Source organism: Xiphophorus couchianus, chromosome 9 (assembly GCF_001444195.1).
Source record: "Xiphophorus couchianus chromosome 9, X_couchianus-1.0, whole genome shotgun sequence".
Lineage (NCBI taxonomy): Eukaryota > Metazoa > Chordata > Actinopteri > Cyprinodontiformes > Poeciliidae > Xiphophorus > Xiphophorus couchianus.
The window spans coordinates 24,902,079-24,926,575 of NC_040236.1; the positions used below are offsets into that span (position 1 = coordinate 24,902,079).

General features: G+C 40.9%; 1 protein-coding gene across 1 annotated transcript; it reads left to right on the forward strand.

Moving 5' to 3' along the window:
- Window positions 1–15,848: 15,848 nt before the first annotated feature.
- On the forward strand, window positions 15,849–24,486 carry scinla (scinderin like a). The gene is made up of 17 exons (XM_028027832.1): window positions 15,849–15,982; window positions 17,314–17,503; window positions 17,572–17,726; window positions 19,449–19,610; window positions 19,718–19,867; window positions 19,971–20,057; window positions 20,877–21,009; window positions 21,181–21,269; window positions 21,358–21,564; window positions 21,676–21,809; window positions 22,102–22,192; window positions 22,858–23,028; window positions 23,115–23,289; window positions 23,379–23,494; window positions 23,967–24,044; window positions 24,132–24,192; window positions 24,283–24,486. The coding sequence occupies exons 2-17, from the start codon at window positions 17,326–17,328 to the stop codon at window positions 24,408–24,410; spliced, it is 2,115 nt and encodes a 704-aa protein (XP_027883633.1). The 5' UTR covers window positions 15,849–15,982; window positions 17,314–17,325; the 3' UTR covers window positions 24,411–24,486.
- The last annotated feature ends 11 nt before the right edge of the window (window positions 24,487–24,497 follow it).

The following is a 24,497-nucleotide window of genomic DNA, read 5'->3' on the forward strand; positions in this document are numbered from 1 at the left end:
GTTAGTGTCTGAACGGCCTGAGATGAATTAGCTCATTATTGGAACATGTTGATCTAATCTGTTTGAGTGATTTCAATGGAGAAGTATAGTACAAACCAGTAGAATCTACTGGTACTGGTACTACTGGTTTACTCGTGTCACTTCTTCCAGATGGAGAATCCCCTGATGTGTCTCCCTCAGAGAATCTCTCACATCTCGCACAGTGAAGCACTTTTACTGTGCAGCGTCTCTGAAAACACGCAGCCCAGGCTTAAAACTGCATCCCAGATGGCGCGATAGCATGACTTTGAGCGTACTTTATGTAAATGTGATGACTAATGTTTTCTCTGTCAGCCTGCAGAGTTAAATATCATCAAGAACGACCCACTCATATTTCTGGTCTCCCACTGTGGAGCGTTTCGCAGATGAAGACCTGTAATAAACAGAAGGACTTAGAGAACAGAACCGGATGCTGGAACGTTCTACAAAACACTTTTCTTCTTTCCTTCAGTTTCAGCTGTTCTCTTCCACAATACTGCATCATATCAAATCTGTTCAGAAAATAAACTCCTCTCTTACCCCCGTTTCAAAATCACTCCATTTCAAAACGATCTGATTTTTGTTTTGGTCTTTTTTTCCCCCACCGTCATTATTCTTTGCATGTGATCAGCATTTGGGACAAAGGTGGCTGTAGAGAACGAACGAGTCACACAGCAGAAGAAGAAAGAAGCCACAAATAGCCTGGGAGGCAACAGGGATGTGTGGCGAAGCAATCATAATAATAGCACCGGCCGATTAAAACTACGATCAAATCAGGTTCTGATCAACTGGAATCAAAGGAGCAGTCTGTGTCCCAGTAGAGAAGCTTGAAATACGCAGAAGAAGCTCATTCTACGCCGTGCTGATTATTTGCTGATGTAACGGTGCTGGGGTGTAAAACGGAGCATTTTGCAGAGCTTTTAATCCTGCAAGGCAAAACATGGCTTGAATCTCTCCATGTATTTATTAATTTAGTGAAAATCTGACAAAAAAAGAGGTACGCTTTGCAAACCCGAGGTGTCCGAACCCTCTGGGTCAAAGTAGTCAGAGTTTTTTTTTTTTCTTACCCCTCAAGGGGGTCTTTTTTTTTTGTGGGCTCTAGAGTCCCTTTTTACAAAGTAGGCTGACAGGAAAGGGGAGAAGGAGAGGAGGGAAGACATGCGGTAAACGTCGCCGGGTCCGGGAGTCGAACCCATGACAGCTGCGTCGAGGACTTGAGGCCTCCAAATGTGGGTCGCGCTAACCACTACGCCACGTCAGAGTTTTTTTAAAAAAAATTTATTTTACGGAAAGTGATGTTGATCAAAAACTTATAAAGGATTTTGTGCATTTGCTGAATTAAAAAAAATTCAAATTGGTTTGGGCTTCATTTAACAAATTCATTCTCAGTTCCAACAATAAGATCTGGGTCACTTTTCTTTCAAAACGCTTGCTATACGTAGCCAAATTTAACCCTTTCATGCATGAATTAGGATCATTTGTGTCAGGATTTTTTTCCATTTTTTTTTTTGACTTTCTTAGGGCATAAAAAAAAGTAGGAGAAAAAGTTTGTAAGAAACTTTTTATTTTATTTAATTTTTTTAGGTGATCAATTGTAATTTTCTCCAAATACAAAGTTGTTATTTGAAAAATACATCAGTAGTATTGTTCTTTAGGGGTTATCTGATGTCACAATATTTTTTTACAGTCTACAGTAGAAGGAGGGACCGGGTCGGTTGGGATGCTTTTTTGTCTGTCCGCCATATTGGATTTAACAAAAATAATTTCTTGAATTTGCAGCGTATGACCAGTAGTTGATAATGTATTTTATGATGCATTAGTGTCCACTTCAGTGGTCTGTGTGCATTTATAAAACAAAAATCCACAAGAAGCACAAGAAAATGGCTTTTAGGTAGCTGTCCACTGCAGTGACCACTATGCATGAAAGGGTTCATAAATTAGAATACACCTGCAGGCATTTTCTCCTTCAGAAGGCCGCACTTTGGACATCTCTGTTTGCACGGATACATTTGAAAGGCATTTATTAAAACAGGTATAATTTCAGCAGGACAATTACATTGGCTTTGAAGATATTAATGAAAGATAAAAGGTCAAAACATCAACAACCTACCCCACTTTTACGAAATCAGAAATACCTTTAAACTTTCATTAATATCTTCAAAGCCAAAGCAACACAAACAAACAAAAATTGTTACACAAACCAGCACAAACATAGTCGAGTTGATTGACACCAATTTTGTCTGATTTTAAGAAGGTGGTGGTGGGTGGGTGCGGTTGACCTTTCATGACCTTTGGAAACATTTCTTAATATCTTTAAAATGACAGCGGCACAAACAAAAAAATTTGCTGCACAAACGTTTCACACCAATTTTGTCTGGTTTGAAGAAGGTGTGGGGATCAACTTCACTCCGGTTGTACTCAACATAAAAATGAACATAGATTTTTATAATGAAACCACAGAATTAAGCAAACAGAAAATCCAAAACTAAATTCGCTAAATAGAAACCTGCCAATTCTCACGTTTTTCAGTATAAATAATTTTGAGCTAGCTGTGGTTTTCCAGCCATATCAAAATAAACGTGTTTTACAAAACTGCAATGGAAACACTTTTTTTTGCACCACACGAGCCACATGATCAACAGCCGGATGTTACTACTAGAGGAAACGACAAAGTGGACAACAGGAAGTAGTTGTCTCATTAGGATGATGGTTTGTTTTAGGGGCTTTTGTTTTGTTTTTTCAGACTATGTGCAGCTGGATCCTCCAGAGCTCCCACAGCATCACACAGTTCATAAAACGTTGTGAGCCATTTGAACGTGTTGAATACATAACTCTTCTGTAAAAGAGTGAAATATAATTTCCCCAAATGTCGTATACGTAGCCACTCTTAAGAATAAGGGCCTTGTCGCTCCGACTCCTGAATAAGACGCCGACGTCTGATGGCTGATAGATGATTTGTTCTTGTTTAAAAAGAACCTACCCTTTTGTTTCAGTCTTATCAGTTAATTTTTTCCATTGAGTTATTTTTAAACTGTCTGCTTTGTTCTTTGCAGCCTCTGACTGACTGAGAAAATGACCCGTTTCTTCAGGGCTGTGCAGTAACAGTCTTATGACTGGCTAATTGTAATGTTTTGTACTAAGAGAAGCTGTGTTCAGATGACCTGCAGGCGTGTGCTGAGGTTACGGCCTATTAAAAGCCGAATACCAGCAGCAGAGCAGCTGAACTGAAAGACAAACCAGCGTTTCATGTGAAAGGGAGGACCGAACTGCTCAGAGCCTTCAAGTTCAGATGCTGAAAACTTACCGTCCAAGTATCATCCTTCTGTCTGGGGTTTTAGAGGAGGTTTGGCACACCGGTTGTTGACGTGTCGATTTTTCAGGACTGGAAATGAGTAAGTTCCCAGGCAAGCTGACTCAGAGGGAGCAAGGGCTGCTGAGGATCCGGCGGGACAGCGACACCAAGGCCGCCGAGCTCGCCAAGATGGAGAAGATGCTGCAGCAAACCAAGAACATGATGGAGAAGAAGACCGATTCCGGTCCGGAGAGCAAGAGCTACCAGGAGAACATGGGTCTGTAACTTCATATCTGTTAAATCTTGGTGTGTGTGTGTGTGTGTGTGTGTGTGTGTGTGTTTTTTTCTGGTGTCACACTGTACCTTCCGCTGTCGCCTGCAGTGGAGGACCTGGAGGAGAAGGTGCGCTCCACCAGGCGCTACAGGAGGAACTCCCTCCACCACACGCAGATGCTGGAGAGCCAGATGAAGACAGTGAAGGGAGAGCTGGTGGGAACGTTGGACCACCTCCAGGAGCTGAGGAACGTCCTGCGGCGCTCCCAGCAGAAGGCGGAGGAGCGCAAGGTGGCCATGGAGAAGCTGGCTGCCGGCCTCAGGTGAACCGCCTTCCTCCAGAGTCGACCTGTCGGCCATTTTCTCGCTCCAGATCCTCCGTCGTCACGCAAGGCCGTGCAGAAAGCCTGTTTATTCACACCCTAACCGAGTAAACTGAAGAAGACCAGACTAAAGCTGCTTTCACTGTTTTCTCCCAATATATGCAAAGTAATAACTCCTGTGTAGTTCCATACATGTGATAAAAAAAAGAGTTCAATGTGTTGAAAATGTCTTGTTGTGTTTCTGGACTTGTTCCCCTGAAGACAAAGAGGTGTGTGTTGTGGCAGAGATGTGATCAGAAGTCGTTTCACACTGCGTCACATGCTGTGAAGAGAAGAGAGTTCATTCGCAAACTGAATGTTTTCTGCTCATGATAGACTCATCCGCCCTGAGTTGTTGCTTCTGCATGATCAGAACAACAACAACAAAAAAAACCCACTGTCCTATGAGAGACTGGAGGTTGTTACATTGTGAGGTCTGCACTTGTACATTTAGCTGAAAATATCAAATGATGCAGATTTATTATCCTTTTTTTTTCTTTTGGAACAAACAAGATGATGATATTGTGAAATAAAGCGACAGAAATCAACTTTGCATTTCTTGACTTATTATTTGAAATGAATAAAAGACAGCTGGTGAAAAAGAGGCTGCTTTTCGAGCGAGTTTGAGGAGGCTTGTTCACACTCGATTTCCCCACAGAGGGCGCTAGAGACCTCTCAAAAACCAGCTTGCGACAGAAAAGCAGAGGATCAGAGCATCAGTGTTCCTGATGAACCTACATATAAAGACAGTATGTTTAGAAGAATGAATTTGTTTGCAGACTTTTAGAAGAAAACCTTTTTTCATTTATCATCTTTAATTGTGAAACTAGAAAACAAAAACTGTACAGTGCCTTTTGTATTTTACTATGTGACCAAAACAAAACAGAGCAGTGAATAATTTTGATCTCAAAGGAAAATTATACTTTTTTTTTTTTTTACATTTATTTGTTAATAATGCATTTTGTTAGGAATTCGTGAGATATCGCTACTAACATCGGTATCGGCCGATTTTATTCATTTTTTAACGTATCGACATCGTTCCGATAAATACCACTGGGCCAATATTAACAACTGATATTTATTTCCATCTTGTTGCTGTTTGTTTCAGGGTGTGAGGAGGAGGTTGGTTATGTGGTGTTTGTTAGGTAATGTGACAGATATAGTGATGCAGCAAAGAATTGTGGGGAGTTTAACTGAAGTAGAAAAGCAGGGGTGAAGTTCATACTGTGGTCAATTCTTTCTTCAGATATGAAACAGGTAATGGTATATATATATATATATATATATATATATATATATATACCGTATATATACGGTTTCCACAGTAAAGTCATGTTAGCTGCTTGCTACTTAATCTGCCTCTGGTCTGTGTGGTCTGACTCAGTGCTTGTAGGATCAGTTGACAACACTCCAAGACCCCAGTGCAGTGGGGAGACCCCGGGCCGGGCTCCACCCGTGTCTCACCAGGTTTCTGCGCCTGTGCGTCGTGTTACTCCTGGTCCCATCAAACACTTCATCTTCACTTGGTGGATTTCGGGCCATGCATGTTCTTGCAGACTTAAGACATGAACACTGCTTGCTCGAAATTGGTTGTCATCCAGTTGTCCTTTCACAACAGTGAAAGCCAGGCAAGTGTTCAAGTGGCAATGAATTCACTGATACATCTGGATGCATCCTCATTGATGTTCCTGGAATTGTTGAATGTTTCGGGTCTTTCTACATCATACCCCCTCTCCCAGGTGACCCAGCAGGGATGATCAGTCTCCAGCTTGTGTCCATATTGCTAACTGGCTACATTGACTCCACATTCTTCCTCTCTTAAGCCACAACCATCTCCATCCAGCTTCTTCAACGAGGGGCGAGTAGCTGGATACACCCTGGACAGGTCATACTTAAAATTTCTGATTAAAAAGTATATTTTTTGTGTGGTTTCTTTCATCTTCTCTTCGGCTTTTTCATTATAGTTGTAACTGCAATGAAAATCATGTACTATTTTAAGTTTTATAGCCAGGTATATTCCCTCTAAATCTGTTGAAGTCTGACGTTTTCACATAATGAAATTTAAAAAGTTGCAAGCTACAGTCCACAGGACATAAGGAGTTAAGGCGTTCCCCGTCAGATGAGCAGAATCAGTCTTCAGGAAGACTAAGCCCATTATACAGATATGTTTTGGCAAATGACTGTCAGCTGGATTCTCACACAGCTAAAAATGTGAAGCAATGCATTACTGCTGAAGGGCGGCCGTTAATACCTGACATGACTGCTAATCAAAGAAAACCTAAGCTAAACAAGTTTGACAGGGTGATCAAGAAAGTTTGCTTGAAGGAAAAAGGATGCATTGACCCTGCTTCAGTAAATGATCATCAACTTGTAGTAAGACGTCGTTTGACGGATGGTGCAAAAGTGCCGATGTTTGACTGCAGCACAGAAGTTTCCAAAAACAGCAAAGCAGAACAAACCATTGAAGCACGGTGGTGGTTGGGTGATGATTTGGGCTTGTTTTCCTTCATTTGTGTACCTGGCAGTCGTGGATTTGACCATGAACTCCTCTGTTTATTAATCAGATCAGAGGTGATCTGTCCAACTGCATAAAATGTAACAAACTACGGTTCTCTGACAAAGCAATTGTTCTCTTATTGATTTGTTTTGTTTTCTTTTTTCTTCTCACTTGAACATTTCAGATCATGAAATGAATTTTAACATCAGGATGTAAAAAATACAAAACACAGTTGTCAAGTAATGTTTCGTTTCAGTGATGACCCAATCTTTTTTGCAGTGTTGTTTTTGTTGAGCCACATTGGATGATTTTGGATACACTGATTCAGAAATTTAGGTCGATATCAATTTCCGATATTCGTATTGCTGTTATGGCCGATAACGATATGTACCGCTATAATAAATGTTCCCTTACTATTTCTACACTGATAAAAAAAGTGATCACCTGGCAGACATTGCCTCTCTGCTTCAGTTAAGCAGCCCACAATCCGGTGCTGCAGCACTATAGCTGTCACATGTCCGGACAAGAACCCTGTCACCGTTCCACTCCGCTCCCAAAACATCCTCACAAAGAACCCACAAGATGGAAACTCTGGTTATTAATGTTGACCCAGTCGTACTGATCAATCTGATTCCCAATATTTTCAAAAATAACTATTGACTGAAACAGACGTAAATGTCGGTATATCATACATCTCTAATTTTGGTTCCATCAATTACAGAAAGCGGATATCGTCAAAACGCACATCCACTTTGACCCTTGACCTCCACCTCATTTATCTCCAGTGAATTAAGTGCACATGCAACACATATATATTCCAACATATCAGAAGATGTGTTAAACTGAATAGGTTTAGTAGCACACACAGCACAATGATTTTGTCCTGCATTCATAGAACTAATCCTGAATTACATTTTCACTTGGAGTCCAGTTGGTTTTGATGACCAATTTCTCTTTATAAATGAAATATCCATTTGGAAACTACTTTTTGTATTCACTCAGTTTTATCACTAGCTGCGTCTCCATTACAAATGTGCACAAACCGTAATATTCCACTAATGTTGAAAAACAAAAACTGTTTCAAAGTTGCAGTGTTTCCATTAAATAAGAAACACAATTAAAATCGCACGAGAGTAAATTGTGCACGCGATGAATCAAACATCATGCCGTGTCATGACCCTCCAACTCCTTCCTGTCATCTTCCTCTTTGTGGTTTGTGCCAGTGCCAACAGCCGGTTGTTGATCATGTGACTCGTATGATGCAAAAAAAAGTGCTTCCATTGCAGTTTTGCTGAATAAATCCATTTTGATGCAACTCCAAAGATCCGCCTCATCCTAGACCCGATAACGTTTTACTGAAAAAGAAATTTTTCTATTAAGCAATAGAAAAATAGAAATGTGTGAGATTTTTCTCTAAATCTCAAATTGCGCTATTATATGGTCAGTGGAAATGGATCTTTCATGGGGGTGCTGTGGTGGCGCAGGGGCAAAGCATGACCCACGTTGAGGCCTTAGTCCTTGTAGTGGTGGTTGTAGGTTTGATTCCCGGCCTGGCGACGTTTGCCGCATGTCTTCCCCCTCTCTGATTACCCTGTCAAACTACTTTCAAATAAAGGCCACTAGAGCCAACAAAACCTTTAAAAAAAAAAAAAAAAATATATATATATATATATATATATATATATATATATATATCTTTGATGAACTGAAACACTGACGTGGATTTCAAACAAAGCAGCAAATCAAGCAAAAAAAGTTTAGACCTCGGACTATATCTGAAGTACTAGCGTGGGAAAGCTGTGTCGAAATAAATCCTCAAACCGCAATGAAAGAAGAGCTACAGAGAGAAAGAAAACTGGTTCCTCTGCATGTCGACTAAATTCTTGATTGAGATTTTGGAGTGCTAACACGCAACGCTCACATGTGTTGAGCACACCCAGAAGAACTCAGTTACCCTCAACACACATCACTCTGCTGCTGCTGCCACATTCTCCTGTTTTTATTTGCAGATTTTGTGTCCAGCAGCCGGTGTATGGTTGGCCAAGGGCTGGCAGGACAACAACACTGGGTTTGATAAATGGTTTGAAAATTGCGTGTTTGCTGATGTTAAGTATAATGTAAGTAGAGGCAACAACATTGTGAAAGATGTCCTCGTTTTGACAGCCACAACCAGAGGCATCCTAACAATGAATGTGGTGATCACGGCCACATTTATAACGATTATCACACACACTTATGAAATCAGTTGAAATTTGCACTGAATATCTGAAACAAATTAAAAAAAAAATTCTTGTAAACTCCTTGAGGTGTTTGTAATTTTAGCATTGGAATAAAAATATTCTATATGGCCAAGTCAGGATTTTAAAAACAACTCTAAGTTGAAATATCATTTTAACAGGTGTGATGTGAGCTCTTCTGTTTATTCAAGTCGAGGATGTTCTTGCAGAGTTTTTGATCAGCTGACGCCGACTAAGGGCTTTTTTGGGCGTGTGGTTTCCAAAGTGGTTTACATGACCAAAATAACATAATTTCCTGAAGTCCGGTTTGACAGTCAGTAGTCTGATCAAAGGTAACATGCTCTCTCTTAGCAGTGATCAGACACTCTAACTTCTCCAAATTCAGTTGAGAGAAGTTGTTGAACCAGTTTTTTTATTCCTCTGATGCCATCCATAGTGTGAAGAAATTACAAGTTTTGAAAGAGCAGTTCATCTGAATGTAATCTGCATAAAGGTTAGAAGAGATTTTTGAAATGTGTTAATGATCAGTCCAAAGGGGTGTATATATTAGCAACAAAAAATTGGGCCCAAACAGAGCCTGGAGGTACACCACATATTAGATGGGTACAAGCTGACATGATGTGGTTTATTTCTTAAACAGGGTCTGAGATCACCACCAAACTATGGAGTCTGACCGCGAAGAGTGTTGGTCGACCAAGTAGAAGGACTGAAACATCTGACAACAAACAAAAGCCACTTAAAACACATTTCTACAAAGCAAATTTTTAGAAATTTGTTGCATTTTAGAAAATAATAAATGACTTTTACTCAGACCAGGGAATCTGTGCCTAGCCTAAAATATGATTCTGAATCATTTCTAGATGGCTTCCACCAGCTCACTGTCCGTAGCCGGTTCTGTTTAGCTCGGTGGACCTTTGGTTTCCTCTGCTTAGCACTAATTGACATTTGGCTTTGAAGCCTGGAAATCGTGTTTCCTTCAGCTGGTTTCCTGTCATTTGCTCACAGTGACTCATGTTGGTGTCCTTTTGTTTACCCTGTTTGTTATTTTTGAACTTTAGATATTCCTCTCAGTTTCCTGTCTTGATGCTTTATAATTTGCTTTTTCTTCCCAGCATTTTTGTCTGTTTGACCCGGAGAACAGCTAGCCCGTGTTTTAAACAAAACCATTCCCTTCCATTCCTTCAAGCAGCAGTCCTTTTATTAGGGCCAGGTTTCCCTTTCTGTCAGCCAGATGCAGAGACGAGACTCAGACTGTTGGGTTCTGCAGGGGAATGGTTTCTCTACATTTGCAGGGTGGAAGGCTGATGGGATCCAGCTGCTCACCATCACCAATCAGCAAGGGCCTTAAATAGGAGCGGCTTCCCTGAGGCAGACGCCGGTAAGTTTTGTAAATGACAGAATTAAGAATATGTATAAATCCTTTACAATTATATATGCAGATGGTTCAAAAGACTTAGTTTCAAATAAAACAGGATTTGCTTATGCTATTATGAACTAGGTGTATTTATGAAACAAAGAACGTCTGACCATTCAGCTGAGTATGCAGTGGAAATGTTAGCGATACTGATGGCCTTACAGTGGGTAGAGCAAAATAAAATGGAAAAAGTTCTTATATGTTCAGATTCATTATCATCACTAATGTCTATTTTAAATGTCTCATCTGAAAGTCATATGGAGTTGTTATATGACATTTATGAAGTTATATTTAGAATGACACAAACTCAAATAAAGATTAGGTTTATGTGGATACCTGCTCATAAAGATATAGAAGGAAATGAAATGGCAGATCATTTAGCTAAGGTGTCTTTAAAACAAAGTAGAATTATGGAAATAGGGTATTGTAAATCTGAAATAAAATTAATTAAGAGCAAAATTAAATCTGAATGGCAACAATTGTGGGAGGAAGGAACTAAAGTCGTCATTTATATCATATACAAAAGAAAGTAGGGAATATGGAAATAATAGGAGAAAATCGAAAAAAGAACAAGTACTAATGACAGGATTGCTGCTCGGACAAACTGGATTAAATAAAACTTTACATTTGATAGGTAAACATCCAACAGGTAGTTGTGAGTGTGGTATGGATATGGAAACAGTAGAACATGTAATAATTCATTGTTAAAAATATACAGTATGTAGAGAGAAGCTAAAACAAGAAATTAGGAAATATGATATAGAGACATTAAAACTTAATAAGATATTAATTAAACATAAAATAAATAAAGCTGTTGTTAAATTTTGGAAGGAAACAGGATCATATATAAGAATTTAGATTAAAGGAAGATACTCTGGTCCACACTCCAACATAGTAGATGGTGATAATACATCTTAACGTTAGATGTCACCCGCCAGTAAAAATCAGAAAGAAGAAGAAGAGGCAGATGGTTCCGATACAACAGTGGTACACTCCAGCTCTCACTGCTGCATTTACAGTGTTTAACTTGTTTCTGATTCCTCTCCCATCTATTCTTTCCTCATAGACGCAGCTCTGACCACTCCCTGGTGCTCATACCCACCTGAATTACCTGATTCGCTGCTCCGCTAGGCCTCGCCCCTGGATACCTCCACAACCACCACCCAGCTGCAGCCTGTCCACCCTCAGTCTCCTGCTGGAATTCATCCACCTGGAAACCCCACACTGCACCAACTGCTGGGAAACCCATGTACCCACCTCTGCTCATCTCAACCAGAGATAGTTGAGATGGCTTACCATCACCAACCTGGTGATGATAAGCCATCACCAGGTTACACCATCATTCCCTTCATTTACTTCCGTGTTTAACCGCTCACCTTTCCTCAGTTCTTCCTCTGGCCCGGTCCTTCCCTGCTGCCGCAGATCAACGCCTCTCCATTCTCTCTCCATTGCACTTAACTAATTCAATAAATCTGTTAAACTGCGTTGGGTGTCAGTAGTTGTTGCTTGCCTTCGAGTCCTGGTTACCTCTCACCCTGACACAGATTTTATTTATACTTATTTTAAACTTTGCCTACAGTTCCTTGCTGATGCATCCATACCTGTCAAATCTAGTCTTAGCTTCTCACTCAAACCCTCAGGTTTCAAAGCAATGTATTTGATTTCATGTGATATACCAATGAAAACTTGTGAAGTGGAAGGAAAAAGATACATGGTTTTTATTTTTATTTTTTTGCAGTAACAAAACTGAAAAATGAAGCAGGAATTTGTGTTCAGGATTGTCTTGTGTTTTTGCTCCATCCATCTTCCCATAAACACTAACCCACTTCTCTGTCCCGTCTGAGGAAAACATCCCATATCATGATGCTAACACCCGTCCTGGCTGGCTGCTCAGGAAGAACATGCACTAGATTTTATATGGAGTTATCAGAGTAAAGGGGGCTGAATTCACTCCAATTAACTTTTTGTAGATTTTATTTATTTATTTTTTTTGTTTCCCTTCACAACTATTCTTGATTTGCTCCTGGTCTATTGCAAATGAATACTGCTAGCTGTAAAAAGAAAAATTAGAGGTAAGTCCTCACACAGTTCACAAATACACTCAGAAATACATCTTTACATTTTCCTACGTGGCACGAGAGAAATGTCCAGCTATAGTCTTGACCCTGACCTGCTGATGAGCTGCAAACTCAAATCCTCTTCTCCCCTGCAGCATTACGCCGTGTTCACTTCAGGTTATTGTTCTCCCCCCGTGTATCCACTCAAAAATCCCTGGTACATCTAAAGTAAACCTTGTAAAATGAAAGGCAGGGTGTTAGAGGAAGGGTTAGGTGGATTGCTGATGATCCAAGAATATTGCCTTGCAAAATTCATCTAAGTATAAGAGAAAAAAGGAAAAAACAAAATGACCGTCCTGTTTGATTTCTTTTTCAAATCTTTCTGGATCTGAAGTTCAGCGAACGTATCTTCAGAGAATGTGGTTAGGAAAGAAATTAAATATTTGTGGACATTGATTTTGAGCAAATCTTTTGTGAAATGCAGAGGTGGATTTATTCATAATGGAACCAAAATCTTTTCCAAAGCTATACAGTTTTGATTTATTGATCTGCATTATGCAGATACATCGTCATGGAAATGCTCAAATCTAAATAAGTTAATTAAACTTATAATCTGAGACTTTGTGTTTCATCCTATTTACAATTATTTTGGTTCTGATCCCCATTTTGTCCAAGTTGATTGTTATAAAATATGACAAATTGTGACATGGAGCATTAAACATCGTTAGCTAACTTGCTACTGTTAGCAATCATATTAAAATTAGGCTAACATTAGCATTTTACCACATTTTAGCTTTTACAATGATTTTTGCATGCTGATGGTCAACATGCTAGTGATAACCTTTATGCATTATTAGAAAAAAACTACAAAAGTATAAGATGGGAAATGTGCCAAACCTCCAGTAGAAAGAGATCTTTTAGATCCGCATTTGTAATTTCAAACTATGTTAGCGCATTTTTAACTGCACATTTAGAACATTTAACAGCACTAAGAAAAGAAAACGCTTTTCTAAGTTTATAGTATTTCAGTAGGGTCACGGTGAGATAGCGCTCCAGGCAGGACAGACAGTTAACTCCTCCTAAGTGACACGTTAAGGTGGAAACCACTTCATACTGCATTCCTACAGCTGATGAGAACAGTTTTGGTGAGAAAGCGGAGTAGAGACTTTTTTTTTTACGAATAATTAAACTGAAACGTACATCAGCATCAGTTCTGGTCTACTACCAGCTGCAAATGATCTTCCACATGAGCGGAGCTGCTGCAGCAGGAAATTAAAACCGAGAGGAAGCCGCAGGCAACCGGGGCCGCCAGATCCCTGCTCCTATCCGCCTCTCATGCTCAGTCATAAAGAATCCCTGTTATATAGCTGCGCCATATGCTTCACCAGAATGCAGCTAATCGCAATCTGTGCGTTTGTGGGAAACTCCATGGTCAGGACAGCAGAAGTATTACCCCCAAGAGTTATGCAACTTGTAACTCAGAGAGGTTTGGGCCCTCGCAAGTTAGAACAGGCCTGTGTGCGTGTGTGTGGCCGTCGTTATCCGCTCAGGCAGAGTGTTGCATCTGTTTGGTCTCGTGGGTGCTGGAGTTGGCATGTGTGAGACGGGGACAGAGATGTGTGTATTCTGCACAATGAGGCAGAATGTGCTGACGCAGCTCTGCCAGTGGGAGTCGACGCAGCCAGCCCTGACCTGAGGCGACTGCCGGAGCTCACAGAGGAGATCTGGGCCTCCGCTTTCTGTCACGCTGCCACATGGGCGTCAGCGGGGCCACAGTCTTAGGGGCCGCTGGCCGGGCAAAAGCCACGCGATCGAGAAACACGCGGGCTAAAGCAACAAATATGTAATTGCCAAATCAACTGTGGTGGCAGCACAGAGGGGCGTTTATCACAACTTCGAAGAGGCGACCAGCCTGTTAGAGCTGCTGCAAGAAGCTCAGGAAACAGACGAGTCAACGTTCTATATTTGGAGCTGTTTTTCTGCCGGAGAGAAATTATGAGTCATAATTTTGTGTTAGACATGCTCCTAAAATGTGTACATAGAGCAGTTTAACTGTCTGGTTTTTGAATTCATCTTCATTTTGGAAGTTCCTTCATCAATGCTTTGCCTCTATTCACCTCTGAATTGAATGGTGCAGCTAAAATTCCCTGGCTGCCATGTAAAGTGCCTGCACAGACAGACTGAATGCATTACGCTGTAAGGGAAGAAGTACTTAGACCACCATATTTCATTTCAGTGAGGCGTCCTGCTTTACAAATCGATAAAAAGAACCGAGACAAAACAAACAGACTGAAACCTGGAAAACTGTCCATGTTCACCAGAGGTTGCATTACCACCCTGACAAAACTGAAACTTGAGTAACGGATGCGCTTACAGTTCACGGGGCAGGAAATGTCTGCAACTGGCAAGTCTACTTCCTGTTTTCTACTTGAAAATAGGAAGCAGACAGGTAGCAACAAACAAAACACATTCTAATACATCTCATACCACTAGATCTGGCTTCTTGTTTCAGATGTAAACACAGAAAAACAAGCCGCTGCCTAAACAGAGGTCACCTAACAACGAGCCAAAACACCAGGTAAAACAGAATCTACCTGGTAAAGAACATATTTATGTAATGCTATTGCGAAGTTGACGTTTTAACTCAGAAACACAAACACACTCACGGGAATTATGACATATGATGTATTAAATGAATCATTTACTGAGTTAAATTAACATTGATTCACTGTTTTTGTTTAAATCTAACCTTCAGTTTGTGTACAGTAGAATCTCAAGAGACAATTATTTAGGAATCTATAAAAAAAAATCCACTTACTCAAATTTGCTGATGTCTGCAGTCAGATCAATAATAAGAGGATGAGGATGTAAGTTTAGACAAAGCTGGGAAAAGGTTTTTTTCTGTTCTAAACACCTAGAAATGCCAGCGTTCTAAATGCTACTGTAACTTTAGCAAAAGATTAATATGTAGAAAAAAAAGTACAGTGGAGGGTCTGTAATGCTGTGGGACGTTGTTAGAATGCAAAGCTTCATGAAATATTTGAAATGTCTGGAAATTTAAATAAAATTTCTGATGGATTCCATCAGATCAATATGCTCCACTCTGCTTCCATCAGTCCCAGATCAAACTCCTATGGAAAAGCTAATAGAAAATATATTTTTTTAAAAAGAAGCAAAAACTCTTTCATGGTTGCAGTCATAGGGGTGTTCATGCGCTGCCCTGTGAAGCTGCAGGAGTCGGCGAGGATAAAGGCTCAGAATTATGTGAGCTTTAGGAGGTTCAGATTTCTCCTTAATGGGGTTTCTGAGGAGCCCAGACATATAAAGCTCTAGATTATTATAAATACTTTTGAACGTTAAGCTAAGCACTAGCTTAATGGAAAAATATTCTAGCTGAAAGTTGTGCAGGTGTTACATTTGTGTTTCTGTTGAACTCTGTCCTTATAAAGGAGTAAAAACATCCCACGCAGAGTAAACGTTAAAGCTGCTTACGTCTCATTTAGATTTCACTTCCTGTTTTTTTTTCTGTACACGTTCAAATATAGATGATCTGCAGTAAATTAAATGGGACACAATTAAAATCCCCACAATTAAAATTGAAGTTATGTAAGACTGGGAATCAGGAGGTGCGTGTGTTGTGTGTGCGCGCGTGTGTGTGTTTGGTTCTGCAGCCTGGGCCGGGCCTGGATGTGGCTGAACACGCCTCTCCATCTGAGGGCGGATGTCCTGTCTGCTTATATAGCGCCCGGCGGCTCAAACTGGCTCCGCGGACGATTGGAAGAGCAGCAGTGCAGCTTCTCCACAACCAGCATCTGATTCTCTCCTCACCCAGGTAAAGGAAAACGTCTTGGATCTGTAAATCTTTCCTGTCGTGTCACTGTTTATGCAATAGCAACAGTTCCTGCAAGACTGATCACGATTCTGCATGAACTCTGTCTGCATTATGCATCTACTGAAACTGTTGGATAAATTGTATTTTTAGTAATTATCAAATATTCGTTGTATCATGTAGCTTTGTAGTAACATTTAGATAATGTTTAATTATATGCTTTTTCTCTTTTTCCTCTATTCTAAGTAATGTCTCTGTGTGTTGAATAATTATGATTCCTTCCTGTGACCTCTTTGAGAAAGAGAGCAGTGAAGCCTTCATGGAGATAGCGGAGACAACTCTGTCTGCTCTCCTGTGGTACTCGACGCCGTGTCTGGTACTCGACTGGAGCAGAAAGATTTAGAGTGTAGATAACATGTGTCTAATAGTAAATGTCATTAGCGCTGCAACAATGTGATAAATTGTTTTCCCCTCCCTTTGAGAGTTAAAGCGCTCAGTGTAAGAGGGTCCCCTAAAAAAGCAATAAAATAGAGGGAGCGGGAGATGTGTTTTCAGAGCGGTTGGAGATTTGTAACTGAAAGCATCTCTCTGTCTGCTCTCCTCGCGAGTACAAAAAGAATTTAACTCTCTTGTCTTTCCTGTGTTTTGTTTAATAGGTATTTAGACCCAACAGAAACAAACTTTTAACACAAGCTGCATGCCAGTAAAGCCAAGTATGACTAAATAATGCACATTATGACCTGGGGTTATGGACACAAAGTATTTTTTAACATGATTGTATGTTGGATATTTGGGTGTGGATCGGTTTGTCCACACCCAGCATAATTATACTTTCAACAATTAACTAGATGCATTTTCTCAGCGAATGGTTGCTCGTTTTTTTTAAAACGCCCCACAGACGACTTGCAGTGTAGCTCAGTAGAAGGCTGGCCAGACACACCCTGCTGTGTCCAATACATTCTGCTTCAAGAGCAGCTGAGTTAATAAATAAAAGTGCCTGTATTACAGGTTCTGCAGTGAAATGTTCCTGGAACCCTGCAGGAGTTTATTGGAAACAAAACAAAGAACTCTAATGTGCAGATGGTGATGTGGTTCAATATTTGAGTTCATGAATGACACTTTAATCCTAAAAGCTAGTGGTGGTTTTGAATCTGTCTCGGAGCATAGCTGTGGGTACATGTTTGAGTCACGGGAAGAAGACAAAACAGAAAAAAAAGTCAGAAAGCTCAAAGGGCTACATTACTGAAGATGATAAGCTTCTTCCATGCAAGAAACTCATCAGGTAGTTTTCTGCAGCACGGCCAAGTCATTAATGAAAACATGTTTCCTCTAAGGCCTTCAGCACCATGGCACAGCAGGCGTTCCAGACAGCGGGGAAGAAGCCCGGCCTGGAGATATGGCGGGTAGAGAAGATGGATCTGGCTCCGGTTCCAAAGCAGCTCTACGGAGACTTCTTCACCGGGGACGCCTACGTCATCCTCCACACCACTGCGGCTCCTTCTTACAACGTGCACTCATGGATCGGTATGTCTGACCTACAAACCCCTGTCCTGTTTTTCCTGCCACTTTTTGAACTCCTGTCCCGCTTGCAGGTGAGGAAGCCACCAAAGACGAGGCTGGAGCTGCTGCTATTCTGATCACTCAGCTGGACGATCACCTTGGTGGCGGTCCGGTCCAATTCAACGAGTTCCAAAACGAAGAGTCACTCACTTTTCAGGGTTACTTCAAGTCTGGCATCAAGTACAAGGTGAAATACTCCTGTTCTCATTATACATATCAGTAACACTTTAGCTGAAGAGGTGAGCATAAGACTGATATGAAACTGTCCTAAACATGACATAACTCCTGTTATGAACAGAAAGAGTCTTCATGAATGTTTATGACTGTTGTCATGAAGTCTCATAAGCAATGACACATTTAATGCAAAGTTAATGACATTTTAAATTTTAATGCAAGTTTTAATGCAACGTTGCATTAAAAATGTCATTATTTTCCCAATAATGCAAAGTTGACACTTTAATGAGCTTTTAATGCAACTTTTAGTTCAACTTTGCATTGTTTGTATTGACAAGTGTCATTATTTACTGAATGACACTTCAGGACAACAGTCATAAACATTCATGAAGACTCCTTCATGTTTAGAACAGGTGTTCTGTCAGTCTTATGAACAACCCTTCACATAAATGTTACCTAGATATCTTTTGTTTTATGTGATTTTTTTTCTTCGTGTATAAAAGTAATGAAACTTTTTAAGCAGAGCAGTTGAATTTGTGGGGTTATTTTTGGGCTCTGTGGTAGCCTGCTCCTCCTGGTTTCCATAGAGGGTTTCCATGGAGAGTTTGAGCTGCCAAACAGAGACATGCTCTGAGAATGCCAAAATTGCTACAGATGCCATTAACTTCTACACTCAAATATTATTCTTTTCTTGAATCTGAAAGATTCTGAAAGAAACCCCCCCAAAAAACAAAACACAAAAACAGGAGTATCAGACAGGATCTCGTTTTTGGAAACATTCCTCTGAGATTCTGCTCCATGATGCCATGAGTCACCACATTCCAACTGTTTTGTTGGCTGAAACTTTCGCACAGACTTGCTTCCATTTCACCCCGTCCTGAAGATGGTCCGTTTCAGATTTCCTGCCTCAGAACGCCTGGAGAATCCACTGGATTCATTGTGACTGCAATCAAACTAATCTTAAGATTTATTTACATGATAATATGCCAAACTTCTAAGCTTCAGATCCATGAAATAACACTGGAAAATACCTCTTAGTGAATCCCTGGCGTTACTTTTAAATAAATGAACCAAGACCACAATCGCAACGTGAACATTTTCACCAACCAACATGTTTGCTTTTGTCCACAGTATGGACAAAAGCAAAATCATTTCTTTTTTTTAGCAAGATCATTTCTTTTTTTTTAGCAAGATCATTTCTTATTTTCTTAATGGAAATCACTGGAATGTAATGGAGCTTTTTCTTTGTACTCAGATTTTCTGAATTTCCAGTTGGAAGCACAACAAAACTTATTCTTCAGTTCAATGGACCAAAATGAATTTGATCCGACTAAGAAGGCTGTAATTTGTTAAGTGTAGATATAATAAGGTGTTAGACAGACTGAAAGCATAAATAGTTGAGGCTTTAAAAGCGTTTGTGGCTGATGGGAGTGTAATTCCTGGTACTGCAGCCTGCTACCTGTAAGCCTGTCAAAATTCACTTGTTCCAAGAAAGAGTGGATGGACAGACCACAAAGGGATCATGCTTTAGGTGTTCATTTGTCTTTGTTTTGGTTGTTGAGAGCTGAACAAACAGGGCGGTGTGTGCTTTAGAAAGAAGCATGTCTCTGTCCTTTCAGAATGAAAAGAACAAAGTTCATAGCAGGATGATGACGTCTAACATGTTCATTGTTTTCATCACTGCGGATCTGTTCTGGATGGGACAACAGAGGTATAAATGGTTTGTTATCCACAGAAAGGTGGCGTAAACTCAGGCTTTAAGCATGTCGTGACCAATGACATGAATGTGAAGCGCCTGCTGCACCTCAAAGGCCGGCGTACAGTCAGAGCCACCGAGGTGGCCTTGTCCTGGGACAGCTTCAACAAGGGAGACTGCTTCATCATTGACCTGGGAAAGGCAAGACAAAGTCTGAGCTAAAGAAAACCAATGCTTAATTAGAAAAATGTTGCAGTAACTAAGACTCCTCCCTTTGATTCCTTCTCTTTCGCTCGGTGCAACAACAGGTTATCTACCAGTGGTCTGGCAGTGAGAGCAATCGCTATGAGCGTCTCAAGGCCACTCAGATGGCCAAAGATATCCGTGACAATGAGAGACATGGCCGTGCTGAGGTGAACATGATTGATGAGGGCGGTGAACCCGAGGCTGTCATCAAGGTGAGCTGTTTTCTTCTTTGACTCTTCACCAAAGCACACAAAATATTTGTCGCTGGTTGTGTTTTCATGAGGTCTATGAACAATAATCTCTACTCGTTAACAGGAACTTGGTCCAAAGCCGAATCTCCCTTCAGGAGACTGTGATGTGGCTCATGAGACGCCCAAGAAGAATAAGGCATCTCTGTATCAGGTAGATATACCACTGGTGAACATACCTCAATGAAATGTTTGTAACTTTTTATCTCAAAAGTTTACAGAAACCTCAAAGAGGTTTGAATGTCACTGAATTCTTCTTCAGTGTCACTTTCATTTCATACAGATTAAAAAATAAAGTCAAACAAAAATGTTTTTTGTATCTAGTCTGGGGAAGTAATGCATTCTTCTGGATGACTCCTTTGTCAGCAGTGTCTCTTCTTTGTGTTTGGTCTCCCTGGTGATTAAATGTTGTACTGGCCAAAAAAGGGGAAATGTCACAAATAACAAAAAACATCAGGAAGTACAAACCACTGCAAGCTCACACCACAAAACAAAAATGCTCCAGACCACTATGGTTAGTGTAGGTATTACCTCTGTAAATATCTGTTGTTCTATGTCATTGTAAAAGACTGTGTTTTTGAACAAGACTCCAACTTACTACTGGACATCCCATCTTTACTGAGGGTCTGGTCTTATATGGTTTGGTGGTTGACTCCCCCTAGTGGTCTGGAGTACTTCCGTTTTGTGGAACAAAAGCGTTTGTACTTACTGTTGCATTTGAATTAGAGGTGAGTGGATTGATCCAAAATATGGATAAAACTGATACCAAGTCGGTTTCAGGATCTGATCAATACAAGCGTGGTAAAATCAATCATTTACTTTCAGATTGCCTCTTGCACATTCATTTGAATTTTGTATTATAGTTTCTCAACTCTGCCTCAAAAAAGATTTTGTTTAATCTTTAATCTGTTGCTGGTATCTAATAGATTTGAGTGATACATTGAAAAGTCTGAGTCGGATCTTTTATTGGTAGGTTTCTGATGCTTCTGAAGACATGTCAACAACTCTGGTTGCCGGTTCAAACCCATTCAAACAAGACATGCTCTCTCCCAGTGAATGCTACGTCCTGGATAATGGAGACGACGGGAACATATTTGTTTGGAAAGGTATTAGGCTTTTGATTTCTGTTTATTTTTCCCCAAAACTTTTCTGTATTTTGTACATTTGTTGATGAACAGTTTGTGTTTATAGCACCTGCTAGTATTCTGCTACTTCTCCATTGAAGAACAGACTAAATTTGTTCAGCTCTGACCTTTGTACCACATCCCACACTGCAGGACCAAAGGCAAACACAACTGAGCGCAAAGAAGCATGGACCATTGCCCAAAAGTTCATCAAAGAAAAGAATTACTCTCCAAGAACAAAGGTAATGCAGTCAGTGTCTGTCACGGGGTCTCCAATAGACGGTGTGATGAAAACGCATTCATTGCTTGGTCTGTTTCTCCCAATAAAAGGTCCAGATCATTCCTGCGGGGAGTGAGACCACTCTGTTCAAGCAGTTCTTTTTCAAATGGCTGGAGGGAGCGGCCACAGGTCAGACCTACACTGTGGGTCGCATCGCTAAAGTGGAGAAGATTCCCTTCGATGCCTCAAAACTCCATGGCAACAACGCCATGGCCGCCCAGCACGGCATGGTGGATGACGGCTCTGGGAAAGTCCAGGTGAGGTTACGGGCTCTGCCACAATAACGAAGCATGTATCATTTATTATTATTATTATTACTAATAGTAGTAGTAGTAGTGTTTACATATGACACTATTGGTTGTTTGTAGATCTGGCGTGTGGAAGGACGTGACAAGGCCCCTGTGGACCCGTCCAGCTATGGGCATTTCTATGGAGGAGACTGTTATCTGGTGCTGTATACCTACAACGATGGAGGCAGGCAGAAGCACATCATCTACACCTGGTGGGTGCAGCTTTGCACCATCTGTAAGATGGCCACAGACAAACTGGTCCTGTCTGTGTTCTGTACATCTCTTCCAGCCTTCTAACGAGTTGAACTATCTGCAGAAGTTGAAGTGACCAAATTTCCTGTTGTTCACAACATTATCAGAGATTTAGCATCCTATGTATCTATCCTTTAAACAAATGATGCATATTAGCTAATGGACTGAATGCAGTAAATTTCTTTCCTGCTTCTTTTGCTCAAAGCTGAAACAAGCATTCTCAGCACTGAACCTGGTGTTGTTTTGCTGCAGGCAAGGCCAGAAGTGCAGTCAGGATGAACTGGCTGCTTCAGCTTTCCTCACAGTCAAACTGGACGATTCGATGGGAGGAGTGGCCACCCAGGTGTGTTATCTCCATCTTGTATTTTTACTGAATACAACAAACATCCATTCAATTTTACAGATAAAACATCAGTTCAAGTTTTATTGGTTATAGTGACAGGCAGCAAAATTGTTATGTTCTCACGCGTAGTGGATCACATAATGACAGTTGGTAGCACTGTGGTCCTGTGTTTGAATCCCAGGTTCGGTTCCTCTGCATCTTCTCCCAATGCATAAACAGGTTCTCTCCGGGTACTCTGACTTGTCTGTTTCATTATGATGTCAGCACCACTTTCTGTGTTTCGCTGTAATTCTTTCATTTTTAAGCCAAGAGCTTATTAGACTCTACACAGCCTCCCTGGTTCCAACAGAGATCTCCAACCAAGGGCTTTCTTACCAAAAGTAAACCAAGAAGCTCTAAAGTGTCTGAACATCTCCAAGCAGCACTACCACTGTGATTACCCTGGACTAAAGAAAATTGCTCATTGGTAGCAAACCAAAGTATAATCAGTTGACCTTATGGAATCATTTTGTTCAGATTAGTGTTTTTGATAAGGAACAAGAAGAAACTCCACTCCAGTAGATTTCAGATAGACCAACTGTGAGAGGACCCACCTTTCAGTTAGCATGCCGAGCTTGCATGCTTTCTCTGCATCTTCATACTATACATCATCTGTGTCTCTACAGGTCCGGGTCACTCAGAACCGAGAGCCTCCTCACCTGGTGAGCCTGTTTAAGAATAAGCCTTTAATCATCTACCTGGGTGGGACGTCCCGCAAGGGTGGAGACAGCAAACCCGCCAGCACTCGTCTCTTCCATATCCGCCAGAGCTCCACCAAAGCATTGCGGGCTGTTGAGGTCGGCCTTGGTTCTTGAGAAACGTTGATGTGGAAGTGATGCTTTTTTGTGCTGAACTGTGGAAATCTTTAATCTCTTTCACCCAGGTGGAAGCCACGGCCTCCAGTCTGAACACCAATGACGTGTTTGTGCTCAAATCGGCAAATTCCCTGTTCGTGTGGAAGGGGAAGGGAGCAAGTCCGGATGAGATGACTGCAGCCAAGTACGTTGCCAGCCTGCTGGGTGGAACTGCCACAGAGGTGGAGGAATCCAAGGAACCAGGTGACGGGCAAAAGTAGACACATAATCACTGCAACATGGCAATGCAATGGGTGCTTTGTTGTGTTAATCAGATATTATTCTTTGGGCAGCTGGTTTCTGGACAGCACTGGGAGGGAAGAAAGATTACCAGACCTCCAAGACCCTCCAGAATGTAGTCAGACCACCAAGACTGTTTGGCTGTTCCAATAAGACCGGTCGGCTCATTGTGAGTGTTCCAAGTTTCACATTTTGTCTTGTTTACTGCTACAAATAGGTTGTTTATGTGATAGACCAACACAAAGTAGCAAATAATTAGAAAATGGAGGAAAAAGAATAAATGGCTAAATGACTCAATTGGATAAGAAGGAGAGAATCTGTGAAGACCAGTCTTCCATTGTATCAAATTGTTCAATCAAATTTAGGGCTCGTCTTTGTGAATCAGTCCATCCCTACTCGAAACTGGGTTTTATTTAGGCGTTTGATTTCAAGGGGGACACAAATGCACACCACACTTTTCAGATTTTTACCAGTGAAGAAATGTTATAATTTTCCTTCCAGTTCCCTATTATTTGCTATTCTGTCTTGCTCTGTCACATAAATCCCAAGTTTGTGAATATAATGTTTAAAAGTTTAAAGGATGAAAATACCTTTTGCGCAGCACCACATATTTACATAAGCATGTGTTTGACGACGTGCAGGCAGAAGAGGTGCCAGGCGACTTCTCACAGATTGATTTGGCAACCGATGACGTCATGGTTCTGGACACGTGGGATCAGGTCCGCTAACGTTGACACGGTTCTGTGGTAAATGTGTTTTCATGTGATTTCCTGCGTTTAAGCTCACTGAGACTTTTCTGCTCTCAGGTCTTCGTTTGGATTGGAAAAGAAGCGAATGACACAGAAACGACTGGAGCGCCTCAAATCGGTACAAATCGGCCTGCTCCTCAACTGTTAAGAATGTTTCCAGAACACATCTGACTTTGAGGTTTTTAATTTCTCCTTATTTTCCTTTCAGCCCAGGACTACGTGAATTCAGACCCCTCTGGTCGCCGCGGCATCCCCATCACCACCATCAAGCAGGGGCAGGAGCCGCCCTCCTTCTCCGGCTGGTTCCATGGTTGGGACCCCAAGATGTGGAACTAAGAACCTTTGGAACCCATAGTTGCCTTCAGAAAAAAAAAAAAAAAAAAAAAAAAACTTTAGTGGGGAAAACAAATACTTTAAGGCTAT